The 12,232-nt window shown below is 41.6% G+C and overlaps 1 protein-coding gene across 1 annotated transcript in view; it reads right to left on the reverse strand.

Moving 5' to 3' along the window:
- Positions 1 to 12,232, reverse strand: part of ACTN2 (actinin alpha 2) — a 66,496-nt gene that overhangs the window by 21,891 nt on the left and 32,373 nt on the right. The window contains exons 6-10 of the mRNA XM_008528902.2: positions 11,489 to 11,567; positions 8,546 to 8,627; positions 4,449 to 4,534; positions 2,920 to 3,012; positions 940 to 1,170 (exon numbers count right to left, since the gene is read on the reverse strand). Coding sequence (XP_008527124.1) covers positions 940 to 1,170; positions 2,920 to 3,012; positions 4,449 to 4,534; positions 8,546 to 8,627; positions 11,489 to 11,567 — 571 coding nt within the window. The remainder of the gene's footprint in view (positions 1 to 939; positions 1,171 to 2,919; positions 3,013 to 4,448; positions 4,535 to 8,545; positions 8,628 to 11,488; positions 11,568 to 12,232) is intronic.

The following is a 12,232-nucleotide window of genomic DNA, read 5'->3' on the forward strand; positions in this document are numbered from 1 at the left end:
TCCGGGCTGGGGAGAAGAGGAAAATCTTTGAGCAGCATTAGAAGAACTCATTGGTGAGGTAGGAAGAAAAACTGTAAGTTCAAGAGCAGAAAGAATTTCAAGAAGGCAGTGATTAACGGGGTCAAAGCTACAGAGAGTATGAAACTAAAAGTGACAACTGGATTGTCAACATGGATGCCGTTGGCTTTGACAAGAACAGTTCCGGGGGGTGGGGGGGGGGGGTAGAAGCCAGATTACTCGAGGTTGAAGAGTAAAAGAAAGAAGGAAAGGAGTGGTGAGGGACTGAAAATCAGTTCCAAAAAGAACTCCCTTTGCATGTTCTGCTGGAAGGGGAGCTGAGAAATAGGACAGTTACTATAGGGAGATGTGGAGTCATAGAGGGTTTTAATTTTTGTCTGGCATATTCTAGAATACTTCTGTATGCTGATGCGAATGATTCAGTACAGAGGGAGAAACTGATGATGCAAAGAGAGGGAGATAAATGTAGGACTAAGTTGTAGAGAAGGTGAAATGGGTAGGTCGTAACAGCAGATAACAGAGGGCATGGGATCTAGATGCTGGTAGACCTAGGGGGAAGACAAGGCTGGGTGGTGAGGAGTGGAGGAGATGGGAGGGCCATTCACCGAGTGTTGAGACCTGGGAAGAAGACAAGGCCGGATGGTGAGGAGAGGAGGAGATGGGGAGGGCCGCTCACCGAGTGTTTACTGGAGGCCTGCCCTTTGTGAGGCACCACACCTATAGCAGTTAGGAGTCGAGAACTGCATGATGGTGGGGAGAAAAATGTCAAGAATGAAGTGGTTACAGGGCCAAAATTATATTCAGTAACTACAGACTGAAGAAGTCAACGCCTCTTGCTCAGTGGCCCATCAGAGAAAAGATTTTATGAAAAAAGAGGGCTTCCCACGGGACCAGGAGAGCTTCTGAGCCTGGGCTACTCACCGACACCATCTTGCCCTCGGAGGGCATGAAGGCGGGCCGGTTGCTGATCCTCAGCTTGGTTTGCAAGGTGTTGAAGTTGATCTCCAGCTGGCACTTCTCCTGCACCTTAGGGGGCTTGTGCTTCCGACGGTAATCCCGGAAGTCCTCCAGCTTTTTCTGCATAGCTTGCATGGTCTTCTCAGGAGTCCTGTTCTCTAGCCAGGGGATCGTGCGACGAATCCATTCCAAAAGCTGCTCCCAAAACACAAAAATACTGCTGAAATCACCAGCAAGCTGCCCCCTATTGAAAAGCAGCAGCACCTAACAATTTGGAATGCATTAACCTAATGTTCCTAAAATTACAGAAGTATAATACTCCTGACTAAAAGGAGGAAAGGCATGTCTGCGCACTGTGGCATGAATGAAAACTTCAGTATCCACCCACGGCCACCAGTGACCACCCCAACAATATCATACACAGGTCAAAAACTCGAAGTCAGCACGAGCCATATTTTACAAAAATGTGACATTTACAGGAAACTCGGGGACCAGACATTAGTAGACAAATGCTGGATGGAGCTTTTAAATGGAAAAAAATGAAAGCAAAAAAATCTGACGTGGTGGAATGTTGTATAATAAAATCAGCAAAGATTTGGGTTTAACTTAAAATGTATTCATATTTTAAATAAGCTCAAATCTAACGAATTTATTAGACAAATGTATTGTAAATCTGGGACTGACAACGCCAAAGTCTATTTTAATTTAATATCTAGCTTTCAAGGAAATCCACATGATAAAAGTGACAATGGTAGTGAATGCCTAAGGATGAGGTACACACCTCCTTCTCTATAATTACTACCATGGCCTCAGAAATGATCTGCTGAAAAGCCACTAATAATTTAACTTATGATCACTTGGAAAATGACAGCATATAAGAATAAAAATTAGTTAAAATGGTGATATACCCATAGCCTAAGAGTTTGAGGAGGATAAACGAAGGACCATGTAAGAAAAGGAGGGAGAGAATTACTGAGGATGGTCTGTCCTCCGGTCCTGGTCATGCTTCAACCCTGAAGTGGATCAGCGGCATTAAACAATGCCACCAAACTGAATTTCCCCAAAGCAGCAGGGAATATACACTCAGAATATAAACTCAGTGTAATTAGACTGGATTAATATAAACCACTACCTAGGAAGATTTATTCTAAGTGCCCCAATACTTTCCCCAGTACAGATCAAATGTCAGCTAAATTAATTCAGAGCAAAAATTATTTGGTCTCCGATACATGTCACTGAGATTGAGGTCAATCTGGAGAGGATGTGGCTGTGGCACTCGCTCAGCCCGTATCTCGTACGGGGAACATAGTGTAGCGGCAATGATGAGACTGCTCAGTTTCTATTTATGCTATAACAAGAACAAAAAAAGAGCAACATGGAAAGTGCTATTCGAACCAAGAATCTGGCTGAAGAGCTGTAGAATGGCCTCATGGAAACTCGTGCTCAAATATCTTGGACGGAGGGCTCTGTCTTCCCCAATTTCCCTCTTGATATTTATATACACACACAAGGCTGAGTCATGTCTCCCCACAGGGCAAGTTCCTTTGACGCTGGGCCACTGTGTGGAGCAGGGCTCCTGAATATGGAGAGCACCTTATGTGATGTCAGTAGCCAATGAAGCAGGAAAAAAACAAGTAATGAATGTCATCTAAGGGAATGCAACCCTGGAGGTGTCCACTGAGGATGGAATCATATTCTACTTCTCAAAACAGGCCAACTAGCGCGATGCTTTGGGATGGTTGCAAAGACCCCCAGGATTACCTTTGGGTCAATAACACATTGCTACAAGATGAACCGCCTCTGAGGTCAAGTATATTTCCCTACTTTTATTCTATCTGAGATGAAAAATGCAAAGAAAAAAAACACTGACAATCTGTGTTCCCCCTGTGTGCCTCACCCTCTGGGTGGGTACGGACAGGACTGCAGGTCACCCGTTTCCTTTACCTCACTTGCTAGCCTCTCATATTCTTCCATCAGCCTCTCATTCTCTTGATTCACAGCAAGAACCTTACATATCCTGTTAGCTGCTGTCTCGGCCTGTAAAACACAATAGGTAAACAGGACAGCTCTGTCGACAGGGATGCACGTACACAAAACTGAACGTGGCGGGGCATGAGAGGTAATGAGGGAGATGGCGTGCTGTACATGGTGCAGATTCTAGGTTAGGGTGGAATAAGATTGAGGGTATGGCAATTTAATACCATGAATCATTTCACACCTTTTTTACAGTTTTCACACAGACTTACACGGCAGGCTGAACATACTGTAGGGAATAACGGGGAGATACCGTTAGTCTAAAACACAAGCTTTGTAAAACATCAAGCAAGTTAGTAACAGAAATATACGGGTCAAGGAACCCAAAACCTCCGGTCCCTGAATGTCCACCTGAGCACTGTACTGACCTCAGGACTATGGGGTGAGAACTCTCTGAATAACATTAGCCTTTGGAAATCAAAGCAAAAGTGACTGGGTCCTGAACATATATGTTATTGCGCTTGAGTTCACAGAAGGCCTCTTCTCCTGAACGGAACAGGTAGAACTTGCTAGATCCTTCCACAGAGCTGAACTTGCTTAAAGACTTTGTGTCACCTACATGGGAAGTCACTGAGGTAATACGTAATTCTCTATCATCGTTTTGTGGGGGGAACTTGGGGCAGGAATGGCAAAGTGCCTTGAACCATGATCAGATGATGAATTAAGAAGAGCAACTTGCCCATCAGCTCCCAGGCCCACAGCCTGCCCCAAAGTCTCCCCTCTAAAGCCCAAATATGGGCCTATTTCTGGTTACCACCATTTGCTGGTGTTGGTCTTAAAGAAATAACAGAAATAACATAACCTTTGTCCATCTCAGTCTATCAGGATTCTCCAAGCGCCGATATGTGAAGGAGCGAGAAGCACAAACAGCTGCGCATGGAGAAAGCTGAAGGACATTCACCCACAATGCCCCTCAAGCTGTTTGTCTTAAGGAATGCGAATTTTTTGAGGTTCTAACACTGTTACCTTTCACTATTTCAATTAAAATAAGATTAGTCTTATGAAGATATTACAACAAATCACTGAACCATGAAGGCAATTTCTAGGCAGAGGAGACTAAGGGCGCACTGGAAAGGCATCATTTCTCTTTGTCACATTTCCCCTTTCCCCTTTAGTGCTCAATGAACACGGCTCAATTTTCATGGCGCTTGTTGTTTCCTAAAGCACAAATATTTCCCACAATTTAAATAAAAGTAATGTCTTAGGAGAGAGAGATAAAAACACTTCAGGAACTGGCTAAAGTTAAAGCTGTTAAAAAAAGTATTCACAGTTTGGAATGTGCCATATTAGGTCATTAGAAAACACTCAGGAAGATTCTGAGGTAAGATGTGAAGCACACGAACACACACCCAGGTACGCACACGCGTGCGCACACACACACACAACTAGAACCGACGCAGAAGAGCAGCACGGCAACCGGATGGACAAGTGTTGAATACCTGCTCCGCTCCCGCAAAAGCATGGTAGAAGCAAGAAACGTATGTCATGATAGCTCTTTCATCTGGTTTGGGAGTGTTCACAATGTCTGAAGGGAGGGAAGAATAACACAGAAAACAAACACACACAGATGAAGAATAGAAACCAGGGTGGAGAAAGGGAAGAACAAATTGGTTCACACTGATTGCTTTTCTCTGTTTCCTGGGCCCACAATCCTGAACCTCATGAAGGCGCTACAACACTGACACGGTTCATGAACAGAATAATTTGAACCAGCATGCTCTTTTAGTAATCAAACTGAGGGCGTTTTTTCTTCCCCCACCCCCGATGGGCTTTTAAAAATTCACTCAGGGCATTAATATGAGAACCCATATGCTGCATGTCAGAGCTGTTATCACTTCCTTGTGACTCATGAAGCCCACGGCCTCTCGTCTCCTGACCATATCAGGTCATCTGCCACTTTTGCCACTTTTTGCTATGCATGATGCTGGGAATGCTGGCAGAGCTCAAGCGCCCCATTTCTCCTGCCACTTCCCCACCCCAACCTCACAATTGTTGGTATTCCTGCTCTGTAAATGGCCCTGGCTTGGATGAGGATGAAATTCCTCGGAGAGGCCATGTCTTTTAATGCCGTCTATACATACTTACCATGCCATTTATAGAAATCACCAGTAGTTACAAACCATCTAAAGAGAAGGGTATACCTGGCTTGTTACAACTCTTGCTACCATTTGTATTAGCTGCTGAAATAACCAATAGGAAGAGAGAAAACAGAACCAGGTGAACACACATCCTTTCTTCCTCCACCTTGGAAACACCGTTTTTTGCTGAATTGCTTTCTAACTTTAAACTCAGTTCACTCACTGGACAGAAGGAAGTTAAAAAGATACCTTGTTATTCCCTAAGGTGAAATCTATTCATTGGGTTTTCAGAGGATATTAATAGAAAGGATGTGGGGTTGCATAACAGTATGGAATCTTCTGGAAAACAAACATGAACGGCATACTACTGCATGGACAGAAAGTAAGTTTTAAAGAAAAGAGACTAAAAAAGACAAACGATTGCCTCCTCAGAACCAGACGGGTCTCCTTACTCAGATAAGAGGGAAAAAAAAGAGAAAAACAATTGAAAAAAAAATTCAGACACAGAAGGTGAAGGGTGAGCAGTGACTCACATTTTACATCCTCACCTTCTGTGCACCAGCAAAAGCATGATAGTAACAGGAAACATAAGTCATTATGGCTCTCTCATCAGGTCTGGCAGTGTATACTAAATCTGTGTGGAGAAAAGAAGGTTAACTGCTGGGATGTTCTAAGGCCAGCAGGCTCCCGCTAAGTGCTGCCTCAGAGAAGCCAAAGTAATGAATCTTCTTGCTTTACCCCCACACGCTTATGTTGTTAAAACTTTGGCTCAAATCAAAGAAGTCACATCTGCAAAGTTATTACTCTCTATGCACTTTTGAAAACTGCCAACAGAAATAAGGGAATTGCCAGAGAAAAGGGCATGGCTAGCTCGGAAGAACCCTAAACTAGCAAGTAAGTCACATCCACAGCCAGAATTAGACTCCAGAATTCCCCACAGAATGCACATTCCCACAGACTTTCTATTGCTGTACACATAGAGGGCCCAGGGTTCCACAAAGGTCCCCCTTTTGCAAGTCCACACAGAACACACGCACCCACAAATCTAAACCTGGTGCTCACCTCAAAAAATGTTTTTGGAAGAAAACAGGGAAACAACTTTTATAACCTTTCAAAAGCACGGAAGATGGTTAAGAGGAGGAAGATTTCCACCACTTTTTATCATAGGTGAGTTCCTGGGTGAGTGGCCCAATTAGCCACTCGAAAATCCCTAGGTTGGGTTCAGAGACTAACACAAATGACAGAAAGCGAGGTCAACAGAAGCAGGTGGGAAGGTAAGGATTAGCCAAAAAGGATTAGCAGTCTGACAGGAGGAGACCAGTATATGACATTATGATAAAGGCATGGCAGAAATAAGAATATGTTAAGAGGATGTTGTGGTGATGGTAAGTCCGAACGTAAGGCAGCAAAGACACAAAGGGCAATGCGTGGGGGAATCTCTTGGGTAGTTGTATTACAGCATGACCCACACCCAAGTCAGGCAAGTTCATAACTCTTTGCCAGAAGATTCTTATGAGAAATTACAAAGAAAATAATATAATGTGTGAGCATTTTTTGGAAGATGAAGAAGAGTAATGAGAGACTAGGATGTGTCACAAGAGAGGAGGAAATGAACGGAGTGCTAAGGCACTCTGTCAACACAAAGGATATGCAGAATGGAGATCTGCCGAGACCAGGACTCAGAGACCAAGGAAAAACCTAAGAACTAGGCAGAATGTTAGCATGCCAGAGTAATGATGACGGTGCTCATCCTCAATTTTAATATAATAGGGAGGTATTAATGACCTGGAAGATGAATTTACTAAATGTTGCCAGTTTTTTCCTCCCCACTAATTCAAGTGGGTAAATTCTGGGAAGGTCAAAAGAGAGACCACACAAACGTAAACTTCGCTTAGAGAAGACAGATGGACGAAAAGGAAATGGAACTTTTCCATGTTGCTACTTCATTGTTTTATTGACTTTCTCCCTCTAAAGGGTTTTGGAGAATTCATAATTCAGTAGAATTCTGAAGAGTATATTCAAGTGTTAATAGCAATAGTACAGGTGTTTGATAAAATGGTTAAATTAATAAATGGGCAACATTAGAATCCTAATTGAAAGATCACTGTTATGGGTTGAATTGTGTCCCTAAAAAAGACACGTTGAAGTCCTACCCCCCAATAGCTGTGAAAGTGACCTTATTTGAAAGTAGGGTCTTTGCAGATATAATCAAGTTAAGATGAGGTCATGCTGGAGTAGGGAGGGCCCTAAATCTGATGTGTCTGGTGTCCTTATACAAAGAGGGAAAGAGACACAGAGACAGACACACAGGGAAGATGACCATCTAAGGCAGAGTCAGAGATTGGAGTGATGCTCCCACAAGCCAGGGGATGCCTGAGGCTTCAAGAAGCAGGGAAAAGCAGGAAAGATACATCTCTAGTGGCTTCGGAGGGAGCATGGCCCTGCCAATATCTTGATTTCAGACTACAGCTTACAGAACTATAAGAGAATAAATTTCTGTTGTTTTAAGCCAACCAATTTGTGGTAATTTGTTACGGCAGCTGTAACATAATGATCAAAAATAAGAAGGAAGAGAAGATTGACTATTGACTATAATCAAGTTCTTTCCTTTTCCCCAACAATGCTAATTAGTGAAACAATGGACCATTAGGGAATAATATTACAACCAACACAGTAACCTAAGTTCCTTAAGGTCAGGACCCTACCTTATACATCTCACTATCTCCTGGAGTACCTAGCAGAGGGTCTTGTTCACACCAGGTGCTCAATAAATGTCTGTTGAGTGATAAGTGAATCGTGAATAAGTGAAATGAATGAATGGTCTCCATATATTTGTGCTTTAATGGTGTGCCATAGGTGTAACTCACACGAATTATACATAGGTACAATTCATCACACCTAAAGGGCACAAAAGGTATTTGAAACCAGTCCCCAGCATAAGTGATGCTGAACTGCAAAATATTTAGAAGTTCTTTCGGATCTAACTAAATTTAACTGAGACTAATTAAAAATGAAATGTGAAAGTTCGAGAGGCATACTGATGGCTGGATGTTCTAAATTCTCTATTTCGATTCTATAACTTGTAGTTGGAAGGAAGGAATTTTTCCTTATAGAGCCTTAAGCACTTCACAAAACGATTTATTTGCTAAACTTGTCTCTACATGGTAAGGAAAATACATTATGTTGTTAAAAAAATTAAAATAGGAAGCTTTTCTTTGAAAACCACAAACCAAAGCATTCTGTTTCTTTGCCAAAGCTGAAGCTTTACAAACCTTTTTGCCACAGTTTTGCTGGCTTGTTTTGGGGAGGGATTTTAAAAAATAATTTATGAAAAAGCTATGTATGCAATTCTCTAATACTCATTAAGGAATCCTAAGTACTTCAGATGTAAACTGACTATAAAGTTTTACAGACCCCCATGCATGGCCATAACATAGATTTTACATAAGTCATCTCACCTTCAGCATCCAACATTTTGGGAATATCCAGGTGCTTCTCTGCAATTTCCATGGCCAGGTTAATATTTCCTATTGGGTCATCCTACACGAAAAAGAGCATAACTAGTTTTTAAAAATGTTTTTTGAACAGGACATACGAATAATTTTTTACATCCTCACTTTGGTGAGGAGACCTTCCCACCCACACAGAACCGTAATAGTATGAATAATTTTCCTTCTTATCTTTTCCCAATCACTTCAAACATTTAGAGAAACATCAAAAATGATACAAAAACACACAATCCATGCACAATCCAATTCATAAAATGTAAACAAAAGGTTTAAGAGAACAAATGCTTTGTGACTAGGAGGAAAGTTGTCAGATACTTTCTCATGGGTGGGAAAGAACATCCTGAATACGTCAAAGCTTATTTTCAACTCTATTAATAACTAAATTTAAATGATTCCAAAGGAAATCATGAAACATATACTTCCTAGATCTGAAGATGATCATGGAAATATTTAGTCCAACACCCTTGTTTTATAGGTAAGAAAGACAAGGGGTAAAGAGGACAGGGAAACACGTTGCTAGGTAAAACTTCTAGATCACTCAAGAATGTTACAAGAGGGCTACAAAGAGCAAAGATTATGTTTCTAGGATGGTAATGACTAGAAGAAATTATAAAAACTTAAAATTGCAAATGAAAATTGAAGTGAAATTTTTGTTCTTAAGATTACATTTATCTTCCACTGTACAACTGGTTAAAGATCTATAAACAAAATAAATTTTACCAGAAGTGTATAACTGAAATAGTGAAAAACTAAAAGACTTATTTAACATTTGTTTTAATCTAGTAGAGACTAACATTATGCATCTGGAATGGGGGTATGTAAGAGAGAAAAATCAAACTGAAAAGTCGTGTTAGTCCAGAGGTGACTTTAATGAATTTTAACATCAAAGCCATTTAAACATTCTAGAAACTGCAACACATTGCAATGAGCACAATCACTTTAATCCAGTGAAACATTTAAAAAGTGCAGCCCTCAAAAACAGTCACAGTGCTCAGTGAAGAAACCAAAGTAAGTTTCCTGGCCTTGCAGAGTATATAATTATTTCAAGCAAAAAGTTTTTTTAACTACATGCTGTTTTAACAAAACATATAATCATTTCATTGAAAGCAGCCACATCACAAAGAGAGTCTTACCTGGATATTTTTTTGCAAATGTTTATAAAGCCAAATAGCTGAATAAAAATTTCTTTCTTTTTGTTTTTAATGTGTAAGAAAAATTTCAGCATGAAAAATACAGGGTAATGATTCTGAGACTTTGTGAAAGCTATCTCATTTAGACTGTAACTTAAAGAGATAAAATGTGGCAATTAAGTATTTTCTTGGATCAGCAACTGGCCATGTGACCTTGGGCAGATTAGTGAATTCCTCACTTTCTTCATCTGTAAAACTAGTATAATAATAGTACTTACTTTATAGAGCATTATATTTTACTGTGCATTATGAAGACTGAATGAGTATGTGTGTGTATGTGTAATATACATATATGAATATATAAACACACTTATTAATATATATTAATAGTAATGTATATACATGTATATATTATATATTAAAACATATATACATATATATTTATAACAATGTCTTATCTAGAGCTATATAAGTATTAGCTGCTATTATTATCATTTTTTCACACATCTCAGATGGCCAATTACCACAGGTTATTGACCTTTTGTAATAAAAACTGACCATTATAAACTGCTAATGAAATTAAGTCTACCTTGAATCCCCTCATTTTACAAATGAGATAAAGATTAATTGAAAAAAATACACCTTGTCCCTGAAACATTTCAAAATAACTCAGGAGTCAGAGAATATATATACGCTTTGAGAAGCTGAGGAACTCTGGTTGCTCCATTTCCTAGGCAACCTTCCATTACAGGACTGTAGTAATAACCTTTCGGATACAAATAAATTCTTCACGTGTGACCCTGCAGTCAATGGAGACAGGCCAGGAGAGTGGTGGTGAGCATGTGACAACTGAAAAGGTGGTGGAAGGCAGGACACTGCTCCAACGACCACCCATGCCACACGGATGAGGGCAGCATGCAGCAGGGTGGGTTCCACACCAAAACACAGCAACACAGCGTGAGCGGCCCGCTGAGCACAGCAGCAACCAGAAGGAAATGCCCACAACCACCGCCTGGAGGAACGCGTCCGGCCGGCAGCGCCTGCAGCCTCACATCTCACAGGGCATGACGCCTAGGGTGGCACAGAGCCTCCAGCACAGGATTTACAAGGGGCCCAGATTTCTTTTTTCCATCAAAGAAGACACTTCTACTTTTAAAAAGTGATTTTGAAGACTATTTGAAACTTAAGTATACTCTATCTTAAACTTAAAGGGAGAAGTAAAGTTTCTTAAATTGAATTTTCTGAAAAGACTAAAACCAAAAAGAAATCTCCAAAACTTCTCAGGCTACCACTAATATCTGATATCAAAAGCAAGATAATTATGAAGTGTCCCTTGTGTGAGAAACAAGTTAATAATTCTGAATAAATACATCTGTAACTAAATCCTTCAGAAAAGGTAAAGTAAATTATCTTGTATTTGAACCTTTCTTTCCTCAAAAAAACATATAGTTCACTTTTCATATTTACAGTCTAGGAGTGTAAAACCTCTAGAAACATAGATAAAGCCTTCACAGTAAATCAAGCCAAAATGACAAACATATCTTAATTTGGGCAAAATGGGTGACTTGGCTCTGGGTCTTGTCCTGCGCTAACAGGACAGTGAGCGTTTTCCTGGCCACGCCTCCTGTTCTCCCTGTGCACGAGGCGGCTGGCAGGCGATGCTGGCGGTGGCCTCGGTGTTTGTACGGTGCTGATGTGCTCATTTTCAGGACGACATGCAGAGGGGCAGAGGGAACACTGCATGCTGGGCCCCCAGAATGACCTTGTTAAGCTTTGAGTAGTCAATGAGATCGGGCCGGTGTCTGTGGATGAGTGCACAGAGTCCAAGGCCATCTTTCCAGCTGCACGACGGTCGAGAAGAACAGGAAGACGTGTTAATGGAGAGAAAGCAGCAGCAAGGGTCCAGTCTTGGTCAGACGCTGGCCTGAAATTTGGGATGCAAGGCCCCTAACTTCCTTCTATCTGACTTGCACAAAAGGTGCCTATGTGCCTTCCTCCCCACCCTACCCAGTGGTCTTGTGGCCCCTAGAACACCCGTCTTCTTCCTGAGGTCCACGGAGGACTGCCACCCCCTTGTTCCTTCCCTTTCCATTTAGAGCGTCAGGCTCCCTGGGCCTGGAACTCCTCCCCGTCCCCTGCCCCAGGCTCGTTCTGTGCTGGGAGAACGGGCAGAAGCAGGAGGGAAGATGCCCTCTCTACTGTTGTGCTGCTCTCCTCCTCTGTAAGCGCCCTCCAGGCCCAGATTTCCTTCTCTCTCTCTCCTCCAAGTCTCCATTCTGGAACTTTCCATAGGGTCTGCGCAATAAACATACACAAGGGCATCTTTCCTGAAATGTCCAGGACACATTTTCCTCCAAGGGTTCTAGAACACTGAAAAAGCCACGATTAGCTCGCAGGTGCTCCTCTTTCTTTCTTCCTTAAGGTTATGCTTTTTTTTTTAAAGGGAAAGACATGGAGGTGCCTGAGGGACTTAGCAGGGAGGATCTGGATTTCCAGTCTGCGTCCC

This window comes from Equus przewalskii, chromosome 1 (genome assembly GCF_037783145.1).
Source record: "Equus przewalskii isolate Varuska chromosome 1, EquPr2, whole genome shotgun sequence".
Taxonomy (NCBI): domain Eukaryota; kingdom Metazoa; phylum Chordata; class Mammalia; order Perissodactyla; family Equidae; genus Equus; species Equus przewalskii.